At 36.0% G+C, this 27,044-nt stretch overlaps 1 protein-coding gene across 9 annotated transcripts in view; it reads right to left on the bottom strand.

Annotated features, from left to right (window-relative positions):
• Positions 1-717: 717 nt before the first annotated feature.
• The window catches only part of CADPS2 (calcium dependent secretion activator 2), a 282,843-nt gene continuing 256,516 nt past the window's right edge, over positions 718-27,044 (bottom strand). For all 9 annotated transcript variants that reach the window (XM_014877698.2, XM_014877697.2, XM_088165718.1 and 6 more), the window contains 3 exons: positions 22,349-22,456; positions 5,514-5,618; positions 718-1,705 (listed from right to left, as the gene is read on the bottom strand). In XM_014877698.2, the coding sequence (XP_014733184.1) occupies positions 1,535-1,705; positions 5,514-5,618; positions 22,349-22,456 (384 nt within the window). In that variant the 3' untranslated portion in view covers positions 718-1,534. The remainder of the gene's footprint in view (positions 1,706-5,513; positions 5,619-22,348; positions 22,457-27,044) is intronic.

Below are 27,044 nucleotides of genomic sequence, written 5' to 3' on the forward strand. Positions count from 1 at the left end.
TACCTTACCAGCTCCCAGTTCTTCCTTGTAGCTGAATTCACTTCAGCTCATGGGATGATTAGGCTGTTTGCCACAGAAAAAATTTGCCACTTGGGATTTCTCCCTAGATACCTAGGAGAAGTGTAATTTGCCCTTCCCTGCTTGGCTGAGCTGCCAAGTGTGCTGAAAGCCACTTTCCCTGCAGCTTTCAATCTCAGTTCCTGCAGCCCTGCATGCTTGCAATAGACTCCTGAGGTCCTGTGGACTGTTCTTGCACAGAAACCTCACAGCAGCCTCGTAAACCCACAACAGTTCCTTAGTAAAGCCCTTTAGGTATAATGCTATGGCTCAACAAGGACCTCAGCAATCTATTATTACTTTTTTGGGTGTCATCTGTGTTCTTTCTGATTTTATGTACATAAACTCAAGAATTAGTCATGCTCCCACAAAAAAAAAAACAAAAAAAACCCACGTTGCTGTGTGAGTTTTGACTGAGGAAAATTTGAATTCTTTCTAGCTCATCCTGAGGGCATCAAAAAGCAGGCAGTGGGCCCTGCCTGTTCATCTGCTACTGAGAGGTTTTTGTTTGCTTTTTTCCTTTTTCAAGGCACTGTGTCCTTGGGTACTTGTTTGCTATATATATCTGCTCTATAAAAGAAACATATTTCCTATAAATTACTATGTAAATGAAATAATTAAAAAACCTCATTCTCATGAGGAATCATACAATGGCTCAAATTGTTTGAAATACTGAAAACATCTTTTAATTGTAGAATTCTATAGAAACTTGGGTAGATACATAAATGGCCACGACAAAATGTGTTCTTATTGCCTGAAAATTTTCACAGAAATACAAACATAGACAGCAAGCTTACTGACATCCAACAGGATGAGAGATCTAAACTTGCAAAATGAATAGACATGGCACTCCTAAGTAGTTTGTATGTCTGACCGTCCTTGAAGTTCTTCTGCTTATATACCAACCTCAATATACAAAGAACCAAGATCAAATTTTTTAATGCACATCACATAACAATGTAAAATTAAGCACAAAAAAGTAAACAAATTGTAATCCTGAAAACTTCTTTTTTTTTTTTTTTTTTTTTTTTTTTTTTTTTTTTTTTTTTTTTTTTACCTAGGGCATTGACTCATTCCAAGGATGATTTCCTGTATAGCTCTGTTTTAAGTGAGACACACATCTTGTTTCTGCACAGGACATCGATATCAGATGGAGATACAAGAATGAATGGTAGCTAACAGAAGGGAAAGAAATGTAATCACAAGTGGAACTCTAACTCCATGCCAGTGTTTTTGCAGCCCTAAGCAAAGCTATACATAAAAATATGCTACGACCATTATTCTCAAAAGTCCTTGGCACTTTTCCTCTGATAATCTTACTTTCTTTTTTAATGGAGCAAATTGCATTTCTGCACTGGTATCATAAGGCAAAACTATTAATGCAATTACAAGGACAAGTTACCAAAAAACCCCAAGGCAAAGATAAACCCCACCCTCAGACCATCGCCCCCAGCTCTGAATGCTTTGTGAAATAACATCATCCTTCCTCCTCATCACTGTCTTTCATTGTAATGCCCTGAAGTCCTCCCGCATCTGTGACTGAGACTGTGGCTTCCTCTACAGTCAGGCGGCTGTGCACGGTGTCGTAGGTTTTACTGTTCAGCGTCCCCTCCATCACGCCTTGCAACCTGAAGTCTCGGTAGGTTTTCTGTGGCAAAAGTAAAACATCCTGAATTGGACTCCAGCAAGTCTGAGCACTCTTTCACTATAAACTGGCCATTTCTAGCATGCCAGTAGCACAGGTTAATTCCTCCTGCAGGTTAAGGACTTATTGCCTTGATAAAATTTTGTGGTCTTAACTTTTGGGCTGCATGAGATTTCACAAACTCTAGAGATTCTAATTTGATGGTCATTCCTTTAAGAGATTTTTTTTTGTGCTACAGCATACTCTAACTGCTGATTTCTCAGTAACTTCAATTTGTTTGATTTATTCAATAAGAAACCAGTTGAGAATTTTTCTAAATACCTATTGAAATGTTAATTTGGCTACAGGTAGTTCAGTTCTGTCGTTTCACAGAAAATGTAAATGTCTGAGCTTTTCCCCATAATGTAATTTTATTTATATTTCTCTTTATATTTATATGCCAAATGTGGGAAAATAATGATTACATAATACATTATAATACATACTCTAATAATGAATACAGATTATGATCTATACTACATAGAGTCAGAATTACCCAGGTGACTACCTAGTTAATTTACATTCTAAGTCTCTACATTTTGATTCACATCTACTCTTTTTCTTCCATTTCAGAAAATTTTGTTTCCCTGGTATTCGTCCTCCCAATGAACAAGCAGATACGACTTTCTTCTTTGTTTTTCCATCATGTAAGAATTATGAGTGGAATTGTTTTATTCATCAATGCTATGTTCAAATAAGTACATGGAAAAATCACCTATGTACTTTATTTTTAAATTGTAACACGTGACATAATCTTTCCTGATGTTACCCTAAAGACTTAAAAAGGTTAAGTTGATATATACAGTTTATTATCTTGTGTATGCTATCACTACAAATTCTCAATGTTTTGGAAGAGAATATGGGGAAAAGAAAATGGAAGATAATTAAGGGCTATCAGGCCCATTCCTCTGCCTGAGGAAGAGACCATGTACAATCCTTAGAGAAAGAAAAGATTTGATCTTATTTCACTCCCTACTTCAGAGAACTGCAAAAGACCACTCTTAAAATGGGTAACATTCAGTTGGGAGAGTTTTTTTCCTGCCACTATGATGATTATTTAAACCTTGTTTGAATCACTGCAACTGAGGTTTATTTGACTTTCACAGGTCAACGTCAGAGTCAATGGATGCAGCTTATGTTTTGCTCACACACTCCTGCAAGTACCCCGCCTGGTCTTTTTCAAGTGTCACCATTGCATTCCCTTTTTATAACACTGTGCATTCAATTTGCTTTGATGCTGTTAACGGGTCCTACAAGCAATTTCCTTCACTTTTACATTGTATTCTTCCCATTCTCAGACCAGCACTCTGGGGTTCAGACACTGCTCTTCTCTTGACATAGTTTTGCAGGATAATAATGTTCACTTCCAAGCTTAATTTTTCATTTCTCCCTAACTTTCTTGGTCCTTGACCCTTCTTTAGTCACATCCCTCTGCACGTGTCTCAGACATCTAATGAAACCCTTATGCCATCATAAGCTTTAAAGAGAATAAAGGGAACAATGTTCCTTCTTCTAGGCTTTCTTAATAATGCCAATACTCTTGTTGCATCCAAATCTGAAAGAACTATATTTCTCTTACTCATCCTGTGTCCTTCAGAAATTATATCCTACTTATTTGATGTTTTATTGGTGTTTTTTGTTGCCGTTGTTTCTTTGGGTTTTTTTGGTTGTTTTTTGTTTGTTTGTTTGTTAAAAACTATTTTTAAGACGTGACAGGAGCAACACAGCTTCCTAGGTTTTTCTTGTGGGATTGGTTGGTTGTTTGTTGTTTATTTTTCTCTAAAGCAAATGCAAAAGTGCCATCATTCACTCTAGTCTGGAGGAACTGTGCCTCCCCACGTGTCTCTGCAGTTGGGCTGCAGCAGGAAAAGTTTCTTATGATACTCTTCTTGAACCACTTCTCTGTATTTTCCAGCAGCCTCCTGTCTACTGAGTTCCTGTTTTACCAGTTCTATCTTCACCCACCACAACCAAGGTCTACAAAATTTTCTGTTTTCCAGAACCGATATGATTGATATAATCTCCTTCAATCTTTAAGATCCACAGAGGGTGCCATGGAATAATACTGTTGGAATTTACATGCAGAGTAAACCAGGTATATGGGTACAGAAAGGCCAGAAGCAGTGTGCCCACCTACAGTAGGAGCCTCCTACTTCTGAACAAGGCTAACCAGTGTGCCAGGTAACAGAGGGAAGGCAGGCTGGCAGTGCTGCTCATCTACCTGAAATCCAGTTTTGTAAAAGTTTCCTCTAATCTCCCTGGTGATATTTCTCTTGTAGAATTTAGCCTGCCCATTCTTACATCTCACAGGGCACAGGTTTTAGATCCTCTAACACCTATCTTCTTCCTCAGAGAATGGTAACTACCTTGGAAAGGGACATTTTATAAGGGCATGGAGTGACAGAACAAGAGGGAATGGATTCAAACTGAGAGTAGGTTTGGATTAGATATTTGTAAGAATCTCTGCTGTGAGGGTGGTGAGGCACTGGAACAGGTTGCCCAGATAAGTTGTGGATGCCCCATCCCTGGAAGTGTTCAAGGTCAGGCTGGATGGAGCTCTGAGCAGCCTGGTCTTGTGAGAGGTGTCCCTGCCCATGGCAGAGGGGTTGGAATTTAAGGTCCCTTCCAACTCAAACCATTTTATGATTCTGTGATTCATTTGAGAATAGCTTTTAACAAGGAACATTCATTTTAACAAGGAACAGCAAACTGCTATTGCCATTTGAGCACACAATCAAGTGAAGAGCCAAATCCTGCTCCCACAGAAATCAGTTAAGGTCAAGAACAGCAAAGCTAACCTTGAGTTTTTCAGGGACCATGATGCCATCATTATTATGACTGTTTTCTTGCATTTCTCTCTGTTCTGTTCCTTTTTGCTAGTGAATCCTGAAAGCTTCAGTTGCAATTCTGGTGACCAAGAGTTAAAATGCTTCTGGATTTATAGTCTTGCATGAACTTAATGAGAAAATATTTTTAAGAAATCAAGGTCACCACTAACAAAAGGTGTTTCTTACTCCACATTTGTACAGATAACAAGAATGTCCAAAGCTAAACAAGACAGAATTAAAAGGAAAAAAATCTGAAATGGTTTTCTGTCCCTTGCTTAAGGATATCAACTAATGTCTGAAAGGGATTTAGGAGGAAACTTTCTTTTATGGTAGATTAACCCATAATTGTCTCTTGCAAGACATGTTACACTCTGCTTGGAAGCATTTGACATTGGACAATGTAAACAACTGAGGACTGAAGTGGAGAGACTGGTATTTCTATTGATACTTATCTCTGAGTATGAAAGATTAGAAGATATTATCTAATACATTGAATACTGTTTTCAATTAAGCCTAGTAATTACATGGGTATAAAAAAGAAAATAGTTCCTTTTTTTAGGAAAAGGGGGAAAATGGAGGTGGAACACTATTGAAATTATTTAGGTAAAACAAAGAATCAGTAACAAGACATAATAATTTAGTAAGAATAATCATACAGCAATGCTGTACAACTAGCTGCAAAATTTCTTGAAACTACCTTAATTGCCCCCAAGTCCATAATCTATGACAATACTAGTGCACATGTGATTAACATTAAGGGGTTTAATAAGTTATTTTACTTCTGGAATTTGCTACAATTGTGGGGAAAAGAAATCCCAACCTAAAACTACATAAGTTTACAACTTTATTCCATATTTACTAACTTTTGGGTTGATCATCCATGTTATTACTTTATCACTTTTCTCTCTTTACTATGCAGTCTAATGTAAACATATTTTATTTACCTTCACTATCTTGATGAGAGTCTTCAGCTGGTAGATGTGAAGCTGAATGTCTAATCTATCAGCCAACCACACGCATATGGCTTTCATGGAGTTGCTATACCATTGCTGAAAAGAAGGATAAAAAAAACCAACAACAAACACCACCAAATAACCCTGCAGTATTCGTTTAACAGATTTGGTAATGAGAGGTAATGAAACACTTTGAAATGATCACAGATCAGCACTTGCAGTCAACAATGATATAATTTCCTGTTATGAGAATTGCATGGGTCAGTAGAAAATCAAATAACTTGACCTAAACCATTCTTTACATGAATTAGCACCTGCCATTTTATCTTTCAGTTACAACATGTTCAAGCAAAATAGCGTTATGCACTTTGTTATCTGTCAGTGAGAATGGATATTAAAGATACAATTACAGGAGAGAATTGACAGCTAAAACAGCAAGGATAGAAACAGGTAAGATATCTTGAGAGACAATTTACAGTAACTAGATTTTTCAATCCAAACACAAAAATAGTACCAGAAAATAAGAAGTTTGTCCTTTTCTTTTCTTTTCTTTTCTTTTCTTTTCTTTTCTTTTCTTTTCTTTTCTTTTCTTTTCTTTTCTTTTCTTTTCCTTTCCTTTCCTTTCCTTTCCTTTTCTTTTCTTTTCTTTTCTTTTCTTTTCTTTTCTTTTCTTTTCTTTTCTTTTCTTTTCTTTTCTTTTCTTTTCTTTTCTTTTCTTTTCTTTTCTTTTCTTTTCTTTTCCTTTTCTCTCATTACATCATTAAGTAAAAAATATCAAGAATACCTGGAAACTGTTTTTAAATATGATCAAAACACCACTCCACCCTTGCCAAAGTAACCATATTAAGGTTTTGGTTTACATTAATTACTAATTATAATTACAGCCTACCTTATTTCCTTTTTATGTCTTAGGCATGGCATGTTTTCACTCAACATTTCACAAATGGATGGGTTAAGAATAAGCCCTCTGCTGCTGGCGTCCATGTTACTGTAAAAAAATGCTCAGTTCCAAATAGCTACTGTAATAGTTCTTTCACATTAACTGAATTAGAAGAGATTTTACTAAATATAGTTGTAGCATTTATCCCGCTCCTGTAAAATCACAACCAGGTGCCATTTAGTCAAACTGTAAAAAGGATTTTTTTTTTCATTTTAATAGTGAGAGATTAAAAGAGTTTGTGTCATAGCTCCGTTTCTAGTCTCTTTTCCCACAGGAAAGAGGTTTAAATTATTTTCTAATATAATTTCCTGTGTCTTTGTAAAATAGAGATATGCAAAGAGAGGAAATCATGTGCATATTTTAAAATGCAGCATGTTAGGCAAGGTATATTTTGTGAAAGTAGTTGAAAGGAAGTATCTAACATGTCTTATTATCCACCTCCACATGAAGAAATAAAATATAATAAATACTGAAAATATGAAGACAAATTACTTGTTACTGGAAATAGAAGTCTTTCATCAAAATGTAAGCTCTCTGTAAAAAGCTTGAAAGACATAAAGTAAATAACTACAAATACCTTTTCCTTACAAGGAACAGTCTCATCACACTGTAACTATCAGTTTTAAGATAAGTTTGAAGTTTATATTTTCGAATGTGTTAAACTGTATTTTAATTATAAATCACTGAGAATAAATTACTTTTACTTTTTAGAGTTTCTCCTATTAATTTACTATTTTACAGAAGTGAAAAAATGCACCACAAAAAAGGGAGACAGCTACATATTTCATAAAAGTAGTTTTATTTAGTCACTAAAATGGGACTGATTAGATATCCATAAAATACTGTTTTAAAATCACTGAATGACATTCTTATCCCATTTACATTATTTCATCCCTAACATGCATGCTGGTATTGATTAATTTGTAAATACCCACAAAATATTTTTAATGCGACAGATTTGTTACTAAGTGGTAAACTATATGACAAGTGTTGTATATATAGATGTCCAGAAAATAAAATACAATTGTGATTATTAATTGAACTCTATTGATTTAAATAAACATAAAAATTCCTGCATTCTATGCAAATGCAATATGATAAGCCAAGAAATTATATTATCACTCAGACTCTACTGTTTTTAATTGTGAACACAATCCCGGTAAAGAGAACTATTTTAGTAGGGGAGCTTTTTGAAACTGATATTCTTCCAGTAATGCATCCGTTATGTATTTTTTTTTGTACCAAGTAGAAAGCAAAACGGGTTCAAACTCTTGCTCAGACAAACAGCCTACAGACAGGATTGAAAATTCTGAGACTGATTTTCCCATGCAACAATACTAAACAGTACTGAACAGTACTGAACAGACAGATTACTGACAACAGACTGTTCCAGTTTTCTGGCAAAATGTTTTAAAGCCCAGCCTGGAAAATGATTTAAGATGGATGCAGTAAAATCTCGACTCTACATACCTGTAGTATTTTTGCATGCACTGAAAATAAAGCTAAGACATTGCAGGAAATTAATTTTCTATTCAACTTTATGGATGAAAGCAATATAATATGTTTTCCTGACTAGCTTTGATACATTAAACTTTCAGTACAAATGTTTAATTTGGTGATTGTGACATGATACTACAGTACTTGCTCTTCTGTCAACATATCTTGTTCAGAAAAACTATGACTGTTGTTTTATTTTAAAAAAGGTATTTTTATTTTTGTCATAGTATTTTTAATAAGAATCACATCCAGTGTATTTGTAGAGTCCTCCCAGAGGTACCTGTGGGTAGGATTCTTGTTAATGATTGATCTTATATGCAGTAGTTTTGAGGACTTAGTATAGGCTGAAGCTGCATAAACTTAAATCTGCTGGACTTCATAATAAGAATATAAAGATTTCTCTATAACTCCTTTTTGAGTCAGTTAAAAAGCACAGCACTACAAATTCCTCTCAGAGAGGAAACCAAGACCACACATTTTGACAACCATGAGCATCTTAGAGAGGTAGGGATGGATCTACTGTGACTGACAGGAATCTATTGCAAACCCCAAAACTTCAGTGATGGGATAATTGTCCTGAGATTACCCAGTTAAAACAACAGCAACAACAATCACTTTTTACTGGTTTTAAGAAAAACTAACTTTCCCATTAGTAACAATAGCAGTGAAAGGACAATGCATTTCTTGCAGATGTTCATTATATGGTACTACTGCCACATTCTTTACTGTTGTCTATGCAAGAGTAAAGCAGTAAATGCTTATATATTTTTTCAAAATCAGCAAATAACAACAGCCAGCCACTTTAACAAAAATGTTTGCCTCACTATTTCCTCCTCTCTCCTTATTCACAGCCCATCCAATTCCTGTAAGGGCATGCATTACTCACTTCATTTTCCTGAGATACCTCTTTCAAAGTAAAAAATAAGAGAAAAGGAAAGGCTAGGGTTGACTCTGTGAGACCCTTGTATTTATTCACACTTATTGTGCATGACTGTACACTGGTAAATCATATTAGCAGCCCGTCTCCCCATCAAGCTGCTACTTGCTTTCCAGCCCTGGGAAGGTTCAACAAATCAACAGGAGCACGGAAAACAGAACATCAGTCTAATCTAGTGTTTAAGGTGAAGTTTTCAAACCCAATCTAAGAAGATCTTTAGAGCAAGCAACAAGCTGAAGGGCTCAGAAGGTGGTATTGACAATGAAAGAGTGTTGAAATATTGAGAAGCGCAGCACTTGTGCATTTTTAATAACAAGAGGGTCAACAAGGACACAGCTCCCTCAGTGCCAATAGTTGCCACACCAGAGCTATAAACGCTCTCAGTTCATCAGATTTCTTAAACAGTTCATCAGCTTTCTTAAACACCCTAAACCCCCTCAGCAGACCTTTAGTCTTAAATTAACAAACCAAAGCAATGAAAGAGGGTGCAGCTTGAATGGCCAGCATTGATCCCCAACGGGGCTCGGCGCAGCTACAGGCACTGAAAAACTCGTTCCATTGTCAGGAGGAATTGACAAACCTCCTTGCCTAAATAGTCCAGCTCAGACGGGCTGGAGGCACGCAGCTGTAAAGGGCTCCCCTCGCCCCGCTCCCAGCACTCACAATGCGCCAGGCATGAGCTCTTTGTCAGGCCCAGACTCTGCAATTTTCTAACAAGGATTAAAGTTGTTTCTCGGCAGGGCTAGTGAAAAGCGATTTAGCAACACATCGTGCTTTCTTCAGGCAAGTTAAAGAGAAGTAGTTAAGGAATTTCATTATTTTGCTGACCAGTGGAAATACAAAACAAATACAATAAATATTCACCATCTTTCTGGGTGCCTGAGCTACAACATTTGCAGAATGGTTCAATTAAATATAACCCTTATCAGCTGAAAGCAAGCACTTCAAATTTATTTTTGAAGATTTATAAAAAGGTGCAGCTGTCTGCCACCTGGAAGGAGGCTCAATACATAGCAATACACAATGATTTAGTCCTTCTAGGGCTGGTATCCCTAACACCTAAGACACAAGACCCCGTTGAGTTTCTGTATCTTGACTGCTCTTGATAAATGGGCATTGTCATAATGCTTTCTCCGTTGAGTATGGCAGGGGAACAGCTTTCCTAGGAACTGCATTTTATGCTCCTGCGGAAGCCTTTATCACACTATTGATCAGGAACTTGGTCGCTCAGACAACAACAGGATGTTTCTACTCCTTTCAGCTTTACTTGCCCTTCCAGAAACAAAAAGTATACTTCTCACTAAAGACAATGTACACCAAATACAGCATAAGCTAAAATGAGAAAATAAGAATGAGCTAATATAAGACAAAACATGAGCAGGTTAAAATTTAAGTGCAAAAATGTGCGTCAAGTTTATGATAGAGAGCACTACAAGCAGACAATGGTACTTTTAGAACATTTAAAAAAAATGTTAAATAGGGAAAAAATAAAAAAGTTATTTCTTAAAAATGCAAACAGCAAAAGCTTAAAAAATGTTCTGATTTAAATGTCATAATTTATTTCCCTTTTTGCAAAATACAAATAGTCATACTGATTGCCTTTGTGCAATGTTAAAAATAATGAGGGACACAAATGTTATTTGTAGTGTTTTTGAAAATTCTCAGAGGTTTAGAAGGTATAGGTGTATTTTCAAGTTAAGTGTAGATATAATCCACTTAAGTGAAGATTTTTACCTCAGCAATGATGAATTCATACACTCTTCTGAAAGCTGGGAAGTCTCGGTAACTGAAAGCACCCTCCAAGTCGGGGGGGGGGTCATCATGATGCTGCCAAATTTATTCCTTTTACATTTTTTTTCCCCTAGGAACTTCTATTTAAAATAAACTGAAATAAATTAAAATCAAACTAAGCATGAGTGGAAAATCCATGGAGTTGGCCTTGTTGGAACCATGGGATTAGCAGGAAGGATGAACAAATGAATATTTTTCCTTATAAAAAAAAATCAGGTATTTAAAAGCCCTTGGTCTGGAAAATGCCAAATGACTGAATCAACATTGTGTCAAATGCAAAAACTCTATTCCCCACTTTGCTACAGTCTCTTCCTACATTTTCATTCAAGGACTTGTCCAGAAGTTCTCCCATTGCTGTGTTGCTTATTTCTGCTGTAATGCTCCTGGTGTTCCCTCACGAGCTCCTCTTTTGCACAGAGCCTCTGACACATTCCTCTTTCACCTCACTGGTGTCTTACACTCCTAATACTTGGCACCATTTATCCAGACATCTTCCTGGAAACATCTCAGGCTTTCATCCACCTTCCGTGTTTTGCTTCCTCCTCTGGGCCTGGAATGTTAAGTCACCTTTTGAACTTTGTCTTAAGAATGTGCAAAAATGTTGACAACCTAAATTACAGGTGTATGTATCAGGAAAGGATAGGTGAGAAAGAAATCAGAAACCACTGTCTGCTTTAACACTCATACTTCCGATACAAGATTTCGTAAGTATAGTAATTTGAAATTACAAATTCTGAATCTTCCTCCCCACCCCGTTTTCATTTTTTCCTACCTCCTCCCACCCTCCAGCTCCCTGTATTTTTTAAAAATCTAATTATATTACATTTAAGAACTTGCTTCTTGCACTCTACTTTGCCAAGGCAGAAAGATTTTCTTTCTTCCAGTGGGATGCTTCCTTTGGCTTTCTTTTGCCTTTCATTTTTTGTTTCTTTTTGTGCCATTACTCCAACCTCCCAGGAAGCTCAGAAAGCATTTTGTTTTTCTTAAGCACAAATACTTTAGTCTCTAGTCAGTCTCTTTTCTGCCTATTTGAATGAAGGATTCCCACTGCCACTCCCAAAGCAATCAGGGGAAAACGGAAAGGTGCAAAACAGAAAAAGGAACCCAAACCTTGATGGAAAGACCTTGTTCAGAAAAACTTATGACAACAAACAAGTGAACAATTGTTGGATGGGATATTTTGGTGATACAAGGAAACAAAATTAATTTTCAGAAACAATGAGAAGAAAAGAAAAAATACTTTTTAAGTATTTCTCATATTAAGCATCTTTGAAACTCCTGATCAAAAAGGATTTATTTCTGAAAAACCAAATAACATCTAACATATGAAAAGCTTATCTTTAGAAGGAAAGTAATTTTTTCATATTTCTGACTTCTCATTAGAAGATGGCTAGTTGCTATGGAACTGCTGCCAATTTACAAATAAATATAGACTTTTAACGCAAAATATATAGTACTCTTCTTCCCCTGTATTTCATACTGGTTGTTAAATAGCAATTTACAATATTTATGCTACTTTATAATGTTTGTGATCTTAATTTTTTTCTGGCTTCTTCACATATGGCAGATAATCTGGGAAACTGGAAGTTTGCACAATTAGACACATGTAACTCCCTTCTATATCTGGACATATGTAATGTTACTGCTCTGATTTTACACAGTAGGTACTAACATGATGCTCATGACTGTGAGAGACTAACAGTATAAACAGTTTCTCTGCTCCACTCTGGATATGCACTGCATCTGTGAACAAAACTTCCATAGGTTATTCTGCTGCTAAACTCTGTGGAGCAAACACTGTCAGTCTTGCTACACTGTGTTGTGTTGCAATTTGGGTATATCCACAAACATCCTCCAAAGCACAGAACAGGGAACATCACTTGAGTGACCCTGAAATGAAAACCAGCTTGGATCCTCAAAATAAACAAATTAACATAATGCAAAATGACCAAATTGTTACTCATTATAACACTTGCTATCAGGCTCTAGTTTCAAAAGCCCTACAAATGTACTTAGCTGTACAAACGCTAAGCAGTCTTTCTAAGCGAATGCCCAACATTATAGAATCATAGAACGGTTTGAGTTGGAAGGGAATTAAAGATCATCCAGTTCCAATCCTCCTGCCATGGGCAGGGATGCCACCCACCAGATCAGGCTGCTCGAAGTCCCATCCAACCTGACCTTCAACACTTTCAGGGATAGGGCATCTCCAACCTCTCTGGGCAACTTGTTTCAGCGCCTCACTACCCTCTGAGCAAGCACTTTCTTTCTAACATCTAACCTAACCTACACTCTTCCAGTTTAAAAACATTGTCTCTTATTGTGTCAATACATACCCCTATAAAAAGCCCCTCTCCCTCCTTTTTATAAACCACCCTGCCTGCATACCTGTAAGGTATGCAGTCAAGACATCCATTTCTGCTTTAGCCCACTCATCCAGAACTCCCTGGGGAATTCTCTCCCTGGAGCGAGATATCATCAAAGGGACCACAGGAGACCTCCTATTAGTTGCATTTCTCCCTTAAAGTAAGAATATTCTTCATCTCAGTACCAAAAGCGAGATAGGCTGAAACTGGGTCAGCATCTGTGCTGTAGCTTTTACACTCACTTTAGCAGTTTTTGTCCTAGAATCTTCTACTTAGACTCCCTGCTCCCTGTGGAGTGAGGTCAAGTACGTTTTTATTACAGGATTTAAACCATCCTGAGTTCTTCTAAGTGAATATTACAGGTAGTTCATTTCTTTCCACCTCATCAATCTTGACTCGTGCATTTACTCTTTATGTTATTGCAGTGCCATGTGACAGAGCTGGATGCAGCTGTGAAGCTGGCAGGGAGATGCACACTGCTGGAGCTACTCCTCTCTTACACCACTTCAACTGGGCACTATGCTGAGCTGCCCTAATGTGGAGCTGAGGTCCAGCCTCTCGCTTCCCTCTTGCTTCTCTCCTCCCCTTTCTCTTTGGATGAAATGTCCTTGGACTGGGCATGTGCCTAGTATTCTCCTCTCCATCCCGGACCCTGTTGCCCGTGAACACTCTCAGCTACGTAAATTTTACAGCTATGTTGGGGGTTTTTTGTGAGCAGATTTATCTCTGCATTATTTTTACTTTTTTTCATTGCTCTTTAAGTGCAGTATAATGCAAAAGAAAATCAATGCAATCAAAATTAAGAAAATATACCTTGAAACACCTGAATATTATTTAAAGAAAATAATCTCTATTTAGTTCAACACTTCTGCACATTTAAATCAGCACTAAAGCTTCGGTTTCCCACGATTAAACAGGTGAAGAAGCTCTTTTCACTGACAAATCTGTGTCAGAGCACTCTGCAGCATCTTTATCTATTCTGATTCGCAACATAGCAACCTCTTTCTTTTATGCCTGACTCATTAAACTAAATTATTCTTATGGTTTCTGGCATGATTTTTCTTGTAATGTGATCAACAATGTGGTTGTGTGTCTATCTGTTATGCAGTTTGGTTTTACTTTCCTTTTTCAACTAAGCTTGACCCAAATGAAATACAAGTATAAACATCAAAACTGCAAGTAAGGTTTGAGAAGCCACAAGGTTCTCCTGCTGTTTATATGTTGTGTGAATTACAGTACATCAAGAAATCAATATTCCCTAGATGGTGCTTGTGCCTGGCACTTCATGGTGAGCAAACATTAGGTAAGACAATACAAATGGTACAATCCTTATTGATTTCTCTTGACTGTGTAGAATGTGAAAGCTGCAGCCACAGTTAACACTTACTGACAGACTAATCTAAAGTTTCAGTGCTATTTTATATTTTTATAGTTGTTCACGCTCAATTGATTCTATTAAGTTGCTAGACACATTTCAAGCCATCTAGATAAGAAGATAAAGTGCAGTGCCTGGAATGAGATGCTACTACTTTATGCCTAGCAGGATAAAAAGGTTAAAGGACTAAATTGTGCCTGGATGTTGGAAGGAGCTCTCTTTTATTAGCTAGAATTGTTATTGTTTTTCATGAATGGATATTGTGAGTGATGGATAGATCTATTTAACTAAGTTAATAAATGAATGAACAGTATATACCAGAAATGCATATGAGGAAACTGTACTGGAAGCTCCCAATATAACAGATCCTCCCCAAGCAAAAAAGCAAAACCCCCTTGTAATTCTATTTGATTGAAAAAATTCCCTCAGGGAAAAAAAAAATCAGATGGACTTTAAAATATTACGTTTGGGGTTTTTTTTCCCTCCCCATTTTTCCTCTTGTGACTCTTAACACCCATTTTTGTCTTGTGACTCCTAACACCCAGAGCAATTTATACATTGTTCTTTTTTTTTCTTTCCAAAAAAGTGAGCTTCTCACACAAGTCAGGGAACTTAGGGGGTAGGGCAGTATAAGGAATTCTGAGTATCATGCTATTAGTTTTAGTGCCCTAAAAACAATTTTCTATTTCCCTTTTATACCCAGAGAGGACTTTTAGCAAGATATCAGAATATCTATTTCATAGTTTCTTACTCCCCTGCTGGAAAAATTTAAGTAATATGATTGAATTGGTGTGAAAAAGGTGTCAGACATCCATTCCATGAATACTAGATACAGACTGGACTGTAGGATATTTAATGTCTTGAGAAAATAATTTTTATATCTTTTTGGGTTGTGTGGTACACAAAACAATGGAAATTCATGAATTTCAAATGGCATAAAGAATGAAGACATGTGAACGTGTATCATACCAAAACCATATATAATACAGTCATTGTGTTATGTCATTGTGTTTCTCTAGAGGAAACACCATCAGCCACAGTATGAAACAGCTTACAAAGTGACGAATATTCTGATCCTGAAGCAGCAAACTCTGAAGCACATGCTTTACTTTAAGTGTTTTATGGTCGTACTGATTTCAACAGTACTGAGCTTTGCCGCTGCATAATCAGCACCCTCCAAAAGCGGAAACTTTTTTTCAGCATATTCAAGAAAAAAAAATCAAAGAAAACTTCTACACTCTCTGAAATCAGATGGAGGTTACATTTTTCAGATTTCAAATTAACTATATTTCTTTTATAGACATTGCTACCTAGAAAAATGAGGCGAGTCTATTTGAAAACATCGTAATTTAGTGAACTGTAAAAAGACTTTGAAAGTTTGCAAGATATTGCTCCATCTTGCAGAAGAGTTTCCTATATTTGAGCAATGTTAATATAACTCACTTTTTCAGTGACACTGCCAACAGTCTACTTCAAAATTCTCTTACCAGAAAAGAAACAACTGTTTCAAAACTAAAAAAAATTCTGTTAGATCATGAGACAACTACAGAGTGGTTTTCATATTATGAGCTTTCTATTTCCCCATAAAATAAGAGATGCAATTAAAGATGAGTTAAGACTTCGGTGAAAATCTAAAGAGCATCGGCAAATCTGAGCACTGCTCAGCTTTTCAATTGCCTTTCTACTTCTCAGTTCTTTTAAATGGTTTTCTATGGCAGGAACATTTTTCTTAATTAGTCACAGCTAATTACTGTTCTGGCATAGACAAGTAATCAGAAATGTCAGAGCTGCAAGGCTACATCTCCCTAATCCTTTGATAATAATTTAGCCTCCTGGGAGGGCCTCAAGCTGTGGTAAGTAGTGGCTGACAATAAGGCAAAATTAGGTGGGCAGCAGACCATTAGGACAGAAAAATAAAAAGCACTACCAAATCCTGCTGAGCACCATCAGGCAACTAACTACACTGCCAGATGAGGTGCCTGTTTAAGCCTGTGTTGTTAATTAGCTGATTCTACCAGACCTGCCACATATGTCCAGGTGCATCGTGCAAAGATGTGTATTTCTGGGTTTGTGCCAGAGGACAATTTTGCACTGTGATCAAATTTCAAGAATCTGAGAAAGAAGTCCACATATTTCTTGAAGATTACTCTGAGTTATCAAAGAAATAAGAAGATCAACAAGCTACAATACATTTTTGTTGAGTATTTTTTTAAGTAATTAGGCACGGTCCTCTCATGTTTCTCAGAGGTTAATACAAACACAGCTTTTGATTCAAATGTGGCCTTTAACCAAGTAGACCTTTTGTCAAATCACATACTTGCAAATAATTACATAACAACAAAAGTGAAGATTACTTATTAAAATTAGCATGACAGGAAGTAATTTGAGAATAAGGAAAAAAATCACAATTGACATTTTCTAGAAGAACATAGTTGAATACTAAATACTACAAAAATAGTGCTTTTAAGATAGACTTAAGCAGCACAAAGAGTTGGTACTACTGAAAACTCAATTTAAATTAAGTGTTCCTCTTAGCTGTGTAACATCATGATCTCCACATTTTTAAACACTTTTTTTTAATAGGTCATAAAACCTATAGAAATTAGGCAATTGAATAAAGCATTTGGCAAACAGAATGAATGGCAAACAGAAATTAGTCAGATGAGTGCTTCATATCTCCATTTAGCCATTGAGCAGAGTACATATCATAATAACCTTTGAAGAATAATTAAGACCGCAAATAATCTCAAATACGTAATTGAACTTGAATTGCCCATCCCTTCTACTCATGGAAAATGAAAATAATGGTTGGAATATGGGAAGACCACTAGCATTTAACAAACATTCCAGACAAAATGCAAGCAGTTTTTCAATAGAAAAGGAATATCACATCATACCTGGACCTTTGAAATACAAAAGCCAAGATCAGCTACGTAAATCTGGAGCACTAAAGCTTTTAAACTGCTCATAAAGACATTCAGTCTTTCGGCACTCCAAAGACAGTTGTATGAGTTCCCTGCCAAATACAACTCTTACATGTCCTGTTGAACTGTTACCACGCACAAGGCCACAGCCTCCAGGAAGTCCTCCCACATGGGCAGTCCCTGCAAAGTCAGCAGGAATGCTGCATCACACCACACCAGTTTAGCACTCAGAGGAGATGGGCAATCAGGGCCAAAGCCAACATCTGCTCACAGGTTCCATCTTGCACAAGATAACTGTGGGGACTACTTTTCCAGTGCTCACCTTTCCAGGATGTGCACTATGACAATTTTATGTGTTTATGGTACCCTTGGGAAGAGGTTTCCCAGAAATTAAAGCCTAAAAAAATTGGAAACTCTTTCAGTGGTATCAATGGCTGAACACTGATGCATTAAAGCTGTTCTCTGAAACAATTCTTTATTTCTCAGAGCAGCAACCACTTATTGCATAAAGATTTCATTGCACATATTGTCTTAATAGAACTGTAATCATACCTCTGTTTACACCGCAAGTTTTCCACAACAGACACAAATATAACCTGTTAGAGACTGCTTCAATGGCAAGTATACCAAGAAGGAATCTGAAGCAAAAATATCTGGAATTTTTTTTCTGTTTTATGAATATCCATACTTCATATGCGATTCACAGGTACAAGAAAGTGAGAATCTACCCAAGTGGCACTTAGGAACTAGACATTACTACAGAAAAGAAGTACTGCATAAATGTTTTAACAGAGTGGTATGCAAAGTTAAAAGAAATGCTTTTTCAGGAGTTTTGTCAACACAATCCAATTTTGTTTAAAGGAAATAGTTTTAAATTTACAAGTCTGGTGTATATCTTAATATACCTATATGCTTAGGAGTTCAAGATTTATTAGTCCCATCCTAAAAGTTCTAGTAGAAACATGAATCTAAGTCTAGTCAACGGGAATAACCTGGCATGTTTATGGACACACTGCATTTATTAAAATTAATGGTAAAAGGCCTATTGATTTTGAAAAGGTAGAACCAGATCCTACGGGCATTTCATAGTTGGGCATTTTAAAAATCTAATAATTTTGTGATCAGATACACAGAACTGTTTTTTGATAGACTGCATAGATGCTCTTATATTATCCATTAAATGGATTTTCTTTATAAATAAGAGAGGTGTTAATAATAATTAGTAATATTCTCTACTTATTCTAGGTTTGTGTAATTATATTCTAAATATTTAATTTTTCCATTCCCCAACTTGATTTACTATCTTTTCTGAAAACATTGACAAAATATTTCCAAAACTACAAAAAACCAAACTAAAGTAATATACTGTTTCTAAAACATTAACCCAGAGCTACTGCAGAGCTTAATTATACGCAATAGATTACAACACCGCTTCAAGTGCTCTCTAAGAAATGTGATGTTCAAAACAAATAAACACTACTCTCCATCCCCCTCATGCCCTCAACTATAAGCTGTTACTGCATGAGAGCAGGAGATAAACGCCCTGAATTCCTGTGACATAAGGAATTTGATAAGCTAAATTCCTAGCTGATTTTAGGAAGAAGACAATGTCCCATGCTGCAAAGGAAGGCAAAAATTCCTATGTCTTTGATAAACTGACCAAGTGAAAAATCTTTGTGACTTCAAACCTGGTGACTAGTTTTGAGAACAAGAAGGCAGCACGCTGACCTGGGAGAGACCAATGCTACCAGGAGCACCTGGACATATTACTCCGCCTGCTGTCTACAGTCCTACTGGAGGAGGTAATAATGAAATGTACCCAGAAGCTGAGTTTTTCAGTGGAAATGAAGGAAAAAAAATTCCACCTTGTTTCTGCTGCATGATCAGCAGATGTACTGAAGCAAAAGATCTAAATGGTTTGAAAACAGTTCAGAAAAAACTACCAGCCCAGTCTTTTTTCAAAGTCATTGGAGATTTGAACCTCTTTCATACTTAAGGGTTCATATTACAACATGAAGTTCCATTCTCCTTATTTTAATATTCTGTCTAGGACACTAGCAGGGCACTGCTTTTATAGGCTTACCAAACACCTCCATAAAACACCACATATTTTTTTGTCTTCTCTCCAGTTAGAACCTTCTCAGGTAGATAAAAAATGTTACAACTCCTAGCCTTAACATATTTTAACTCACTGGCAGGCATTTGAACTTGTATGAATACTATTCTTAAATTTAAATGATCTTTGTTATGTACATAACTTTGTGTGATAGACATGCTGTTCACTTGGTCACCGTAATAGCTGTTAGCACATAGCAGTCCTGGATCAAGTCAGTGATATCTGGACATAAATACTTTGCAATTATACATTTTTGTGGGGTCAAAATAGTGTCTCAGGCCTAATCTTCTCTATAACTAAGACCTCTAGCACACAGAACAGTCAGGTTTTTTGTTATTCTGGATGAGGTATTTCCCTGGCTGAAGCACAGGAAAGAGTACTTTTCCTCTTTCAGTTGGTGGATGATTACTTAGCTGATACTAATTCAATGTGTTTTAAGAGGAAACAACTACAATTCTAGCCAGTTCAATGGTTTCAAGTACATTTACATAAAAATGTGAAGGTATTTTATTCTTTCTATTGAAATATAACTTGATAGATTTGAATTTATAAAAAGAGTACCTAGGTTTTCCTAAAGCAATGATTTAAAAAAACCCTTCAAAAATAATTTGCAAAATCTTAGTCATAATGTTCTAAATCTGAGTTAATGTCAGGAAAGCTGAATTAACAGAGTGAGATGACTTTATTTTACATTTCTGCATGCTATGAGCTCCCATATTTGTTAAGGCTTTTTTAATGCTGCATCTGTCCAATCAATTATATCTCCCAGTGTGATGTTACAGAGAAATGTGATACCACCATTTAGAAAGAAAAATAAAGACATTAATAGATATCTGATAGAAAAAACAGATATTATGTATGTATCTTTTCTTTTCTTACAGATACAAGCATTGATCACAGCAGCATACAATGTATACTACTGAGTAAAAGGGAACAGAAATGGGTTTGCAAACTCAAAGGCAAATGCTGTATCAGAAACTGTGTCCATACAGGAGATGTTTTCCTGTGCTGAAAAGCTTAATTGATGGAATGAAATTCAGAAGAGGTCCTTAACCCAAATTAACCCAGCCCTGCTGAAGCCCTGTCCCTGTGTTAGTGCTAACATGCCAGGAACTGTGCTGGTGGCTTAACAGTATGGAGGATCCCTTGACAGTTCTCAGGCCCATGCCCAGGCCCTGGCCAGTGCCCCACATTGACACAGCCTCAAACTCAGTCCCACCCCATTGCATCAAAAAAGTCAACATGGTCTCTCCAGTGAGAGTTAGACTTGGCCTTAGGCAGATAATTTTATTAACGTTCAGGAAATGACAACAAAAGCAAAAATAACCCCAAAGAAAAATAAAAAAATAAAATAAAAAAAGAAACTTGAAAATGAAACATATGCTTGCAGATTCATTGCAAAAGCAAACTGAAGCAGAAGTTGCTAATACGGTTTTAGTACTTTGTGAAGGTGCCAGCTGGATGGATGATAATTTTTCTACCCCTGCAGGGCATCAATGCTTTTATAAAATCATTCTTTTCACACATATTAGCACTTAGCTTATTAAAACAGATGATACTTTTTTTTTTTTTTTTTTTTTTTTTTTTTTGAGAAGATGTCTGGGAGTGTCTGGAAATATAAAATCTGAGAGTTAGGTCTTATTTTGACCACCCAGTCAAACAAACAACAAACACTGACATGACATACCATGGCTGAGAGTTTATGTAATGGGACCTTCTGTGACTGCCACAACTGTAGTGTCACAGTAAAGGCTGTGAATTGCTGTTATGAAAACATTTGCTGTAACTTGCATAATTAAATGAAACTGCCAGCAAAGCTTTCTAAAATACTTAGGAGATGATACAAATAAATACATTTCAAAGTCTATATTGCATTCCAGAACTAGTTTTGTAATAAATTCCATTTTACAGTGCCAGAGATTACTTATTTTCCTGTTCACATTCCTATATAATTGTGACTGAGATAATTGTCATGTAAACTGATCCAAGCTTTTTAGTTAAGTTTTTCTAGTTTAGTTTTTTTAGTTAAACAGCTTTTATTTTATGTATATTTTACACGTGTAGTACTTTAAATTTATATAGAAGGTACTATTTCAGCTGCCTACAGCTTCTTCTCCAGGCAATTAAGAAAAGGACATACTAGACATAAATTAGCAGTCAGAACTTGCATTAACTGAAATGTGATCATTTCTAACAAAAAGATGAGGAATCAGAGCAAATGAATGAATGGAAGAAGGCTGCAGAAGTTATTATCAAAGCTGAGGAAAATTTTTGCATGCACCTTGAAGATGAGGATTACTCTGAACTTGCAGAAGTCACATTAGAACTTTGAAAATGAGTTTGAAAATTCAATAAATGTTGATGTCAATTCAATAAATGTCAACTTTGGGAAATTAGAAGTCTTAAACTGGAAATCCATAAAATAATATTCTAAAAGTCATTTCACCGAAGTACCAGTCAAACCCACAGATGTACCCAGCACCTGTGTACTCTTTCTGTATACAAGCAGGCAGTGATATGTAAAAGTTCTTAATTTAGGGAAATTTGATCTGCAATGGAATTCACAAACCACACCAATCCAATTCTCTCAATTAAAAAATTAAAAATCAAAAGATGGAATATAATTGGATTATTCGCAGTGGAAAAAACTACTATTTCAAATAATAATGTTCTACTAATTTTATTTCTGTCTTCTAGCACTTAAAAGTTCCACGCAGAAAATATTTAAAGAAAGGCCGCCCTTGACAGCTGAAGCTTGTAGATAATGAACAAAAGAAAAAATTTTTAACAGAGACAGATATATAACCAGCTTGCTGAACATCATCAAACTCCAGATTATCCCTTCTGATACCACCAAACTTGGCAAGGCTAGTTACTTACATCAAATAACTTCTCTATGTACATTTCCTCATTGATCTTTTCTCGAAGGATATCCTGGTTTTGCCGAACAAACATAATGTAGGTGTCTGCTAGATCCATTCCTGGTTTCTGTGAATACAAAAAGTGAGGGGAAGGCAAAGACAAACCTCTCAACAAAGACTGAGACTTAAAAGAAGTTAAACATGATGAAAACAAATGTTACAATGCTCATACATGTACAAACTTTATTAACAAAATCTGCTGTAAATTCTGCGCTAGTTAACATATTCAGAAAGTTTCACTATCCATGTAGTTCTACGTGTTTTAATTTTTGAATGTTCTGAGTCATAAATCTACATTGCCATATGCAGTTGAATGAAGTCTTAGCTCTGGCAACATCAGTGGCAAACTCAGACATCTTCCCCTTCTTCTGATAGCCATCCACTCCAGCCTGAGAGTGGAGATCCAAATCCTGCTATCACATTCAGAAAATGCTTTAAAAAGCATTCGGTTCCTTCTTCACTGCCTAAGATTTCTTCTAATTTATTTCCAATGTACAGCTGAATTTTGTGTTTGACGTTAGCTTCAATTAGCTGTAATTCAAACTAAGTTCAAGCACATCCCTGAGAGCAAACAGCATAAAAAGGCTGTTTTGAGTGTAGTCCTGTACCCTTATATTTTTTAAACTGTTGCACTGGTGCAGTTAGCTCAAAGGATGGCCAGGGGAGGAGCAAGGACGAAAGTTTTTCCCTTCTTGTACCAATATATGTTCTGTATGAATAGCAGAGCAGGCATAATTTTTATACCACAGCCCCAAACATGAGCCAGGCTAGGATATGTTGTGTATATGCGATACTACAGCTGTACAGGCACAGTGGTGGCTGAAACTGCTCACTCCTCTGAATCGCTCTAGGATCCAGCTATGGATCTTGCAGTCATGAAAAGCTGTTCCACAATAACACTCCTAACAGCCTGCAACTTGCCCTTTACTGGCAGTGTATGCAGAGCTGGTAAGGAGTTCACTTTTTTCTAACAAATGCACACAGGCACTTTGGGAAGTCTTCTGCAAATGCACTCTGTGTGAGCAAGCTTGTAAAAGTATTGCTACTCCCAAACAATAGCTTATAATGCTCCTGGCATGCAAAAGAATGCTAGGATTTATAAACACTTTATAGTAAGCCCTAACATGAGCCTTAACATTTATAAAGGATGCAGATTTTGCTAAGACTCCATACAGAATAATAAATAGTTCTAGGGAAGGAGGACAAAAACAGTTATACCCAAACCACGAACTCCCAAGCATAAGACATGTCTATTTCTCAGAAACTGTTATTGTCTGAAAATAGGATATGAACAACGCTGTAAAATATTTAGCCTATTTTAAAAGCCTGTATGCATGAATATGCTCATGCAGTTAAAATATTAACACATAATTTTATTTTAAGGCTTCCTTTCTAGTCTGCAAGTGAATATTCAACAGTAAATTTTTCTTATTTCTTATTATCTTGTATGTAATATTTTGCAACGTATATGAACAGGTCTGAGCACACCACGGAAGGAGAGGTACAACATGTCCATACTAAAACTTCTCCAGAAACCGCTGTCAGCCTATTACAGTAACAGGATGACAGCATTCTTTCCTCAAAGCTGCAGTGAGTGAAACCTCTTAGCTTATAAGTTTCAACTTCTTTTACCCTGAATCTACCACAGACATATAGAGGAATATGTTCCAAAATAAAAAGATTTTATTTTTCATTTATACATGTGCATATATGGCAGCTTCATTTTTAAAAAGTAACCATTAAATATGGAATAATACTTGTAGTATCTCCAAAACTCACAATGAAAACCTGAAATATCTCCTACATTTGGATTGGTCATTCCAGAGGCAATGAAAGGCCATCACAAAAACCTATCCCATCTATACATGCTTAGATGAAAGTATATATAGAACTCTTTAAGAGGAAAGCAAAATCATTGATATTTACACCTGCATCACACACCTAAACCCTAAGCATAGAATAAAAAATCTAAGACTTCAATAGACAAAACATTTTCTGTTGGAAAACCTGACTGACAGAAATCAACAGATCTTCATAAAAAAGGTACCTTCACTAAAATGTGACAGAAATGCTTTTATATTAAGACAAATCACGAAGTGAAGCAGATTTAAAACAGAAAACTCCATATTTTACCTTAGTATACTCATTTGTGATGGCACAAGATAATAAAATCAGTATTGAAACCTTATGTACTTTCTAAAACCTGATACACAATTTATAGGGATTGTACTAGAGTTAACTTGGAGCAATAATGGAAAAATATTTTGAAATCTCCAGAGATGGGTGAAGGAGATAACCTAGTACATGAAAGGCTGAAGATACACATTCAAACGTATTAGTGAATCTTCCACTGAATTTTAAAACCTAGTGGTTCTGCAATTAATAGAATATTTTCTTTTACTAAGTTAAATAAAAAATGTCAGACAGCCAAACCAAGAAAAGCAACATTTCCCATCAGCATTAACTCCCTTATCTTTGAGATGTTTACCTAGTCTTGAAGCTGTGACATATGGGAATTTCACACCTAGTGAATATATTTTCATGTAGCTTGTGGCACAGGAGTGTAATCATTAAAAGAATATACACAAGTAAGAGTAACTGCAACAGCTGGTGACATTTACCAATTAGAATTACAGTTCTTTAAAACACTTCATCCTTCTTAATGTGTGCAGGATAATTATCTTTGAAATTGCTGGGGGAAAAAAAATTAATTTTCCTTTTAAACAGTGTCTGACTACAGTAGAAGGAAGTCTGGGAAAGGCAGATTATCAATACTCTGAATATGTCTGTTTTAAACGACACCAAAATCATTGAAGGTTAATCATCTTTGTTCTGGGTGGGCAAAGTACACACTAAACACTGAATGAACCAACAGTATATCAAATACTTCATTATCCCTTCATATTGCATGCATTGAATTTATTTGTTTTCTCTGAACATGTGGAAGAAGAAAAGAAAGCTATTATAAGAATCAAAGTAGCTTTAATGCTGTATATTTAATGTTTTAACTTTTTAAAATAGGGATTATGTACTATTTGGAAACCTGTGATTACACTATCCTCTATTGATCTGTTTTAAATTATTAAGCATCAGAAAAAGCCCAAGTTAATATAGAGTTAAACAAACAAACAACAACTAAGAAGTTTCATGTACCTTAGAAGACAAACAAATAGGAACTGAGACATATTTTAAATAACTGTCACAGGCGGCATTTAATTGAAAAGACTAAAGCATTCCCGTCTCCACATCCATACTCAATTAAAAAAAAATCTCCGAATCTCTGGCAGAACATCTGCTGAAGTTAATGAGAGTTATTTGCACATCTTTGGGAGAAAAATTTAACCTGGTATGTTATCCAGGTAATACAAAAAAAAAAAACATCTGAAAGCTTCCCCAAGAAAAAAAAAAAGTGGGTGTTTTTTATGATAGATAGAAAGTTATTATAAGTTTGTTTTATTCAAAACAGAAGACAAGCTGTTTTGCCTATCTGAAAATGAAAGCGAACCAGACAAAGAGATGAATAGAGAAACTGGAAACACAAAGACATCAAATAAAATACCAGGAAATTAAGAGTTGTAAATAGGGTTACTTTGTCACTGGTTACACAAGTAACTGAATACACTGGCGAGTGAATGAGTTTAAACAAGGGTGTAGGCTTCAGCACATTCTTTTTTAGGGTTAATCACTAGTTAACCTGGCAAGATGAACATGCTGTTTGGGGAAAAAAAATTTAAAATCCTTGTTAATTATATACTGCAAATGCTCTTACTTCCTGCTGCTGCACCTAATCCCACAGGTGCAGGTTGTCTCTTACTATTCACTGGTAGGTGGGTCCTGACCACCAGGCACTTTTTCATAGCAATAAATTCAGATAAAAAAGAAACAGCCTAATTTTCCCCATCTGAACAGAAAAACAGTGCCATAGTGTCAATTTAACATGGAGGCAAATGTTAAAATACATTATTTCAGTTTCCAAGATGTTGTAGAAGTTGTTTTATGATTGACATGCCTGGCCCCCACTGGCAATATTTGTCTGAATGAAAAGTAATGCTTCATTGCCTTAATTTCCAGGCATTCAAAAATTTTGCTGCTGAAAGATTGCAGTGGGTTTAATGCTGCCACTAATATTAGCCATTTTCCTACAGGCAAGGTACACCTAAGTTTCTGAACAGCATTTTGCAATGCAACAGTTTGGCATAAATCTCAGTGAAAATCATGTACATTTTAAATACTTGACTTATGTTTATTCTCACTTTGGCATTTGTCACAGAACATTTCTTAGCATCAGAGAGTATTAAATGAACTTATTTAAAGTTCATTTAAAACTCTCTGAAAAAGAGTATTGTGTTCAAGAAACAAGAAACCACCCTCAACCTACTACACTAATTTTACCGAGTTGCTATCCTGCCAAAGCATTGATGTTTCAAAGATGAGAACAGATGCTAGAGACAAACTATACAATAACAAAATTCATCCAGTTTTGTGTTTGCTCTCCTTTCCACCTCTTTCCCCTCCCTTGCATTCTGGAGGGAGTTATTTTAACTACAGCATGGTTGTAACAATGCAATGAAAAGGAGTGATGAGCTGGAGGGGGCTATTGTGAGGAACACAGGAGCTCCTTATTCAGTGTCCACCACTAAGTGAAAGACCATTTT

Source organism: Sturnus vulgaris, chromosome 5 (genome assembly GCF_052056855.1).
Source record: "Sturnus vulgaris isolate bStuVul1 chromosome 5, bStuVul1.hap1, whole genome shotgun sequence".
NCBI classification, from domain to species: Eukaryota; Metazoa; Chordata; class Aves; order Passeriformes; family Sturnidae; genus Sturnus; species Sturnus vulgaris.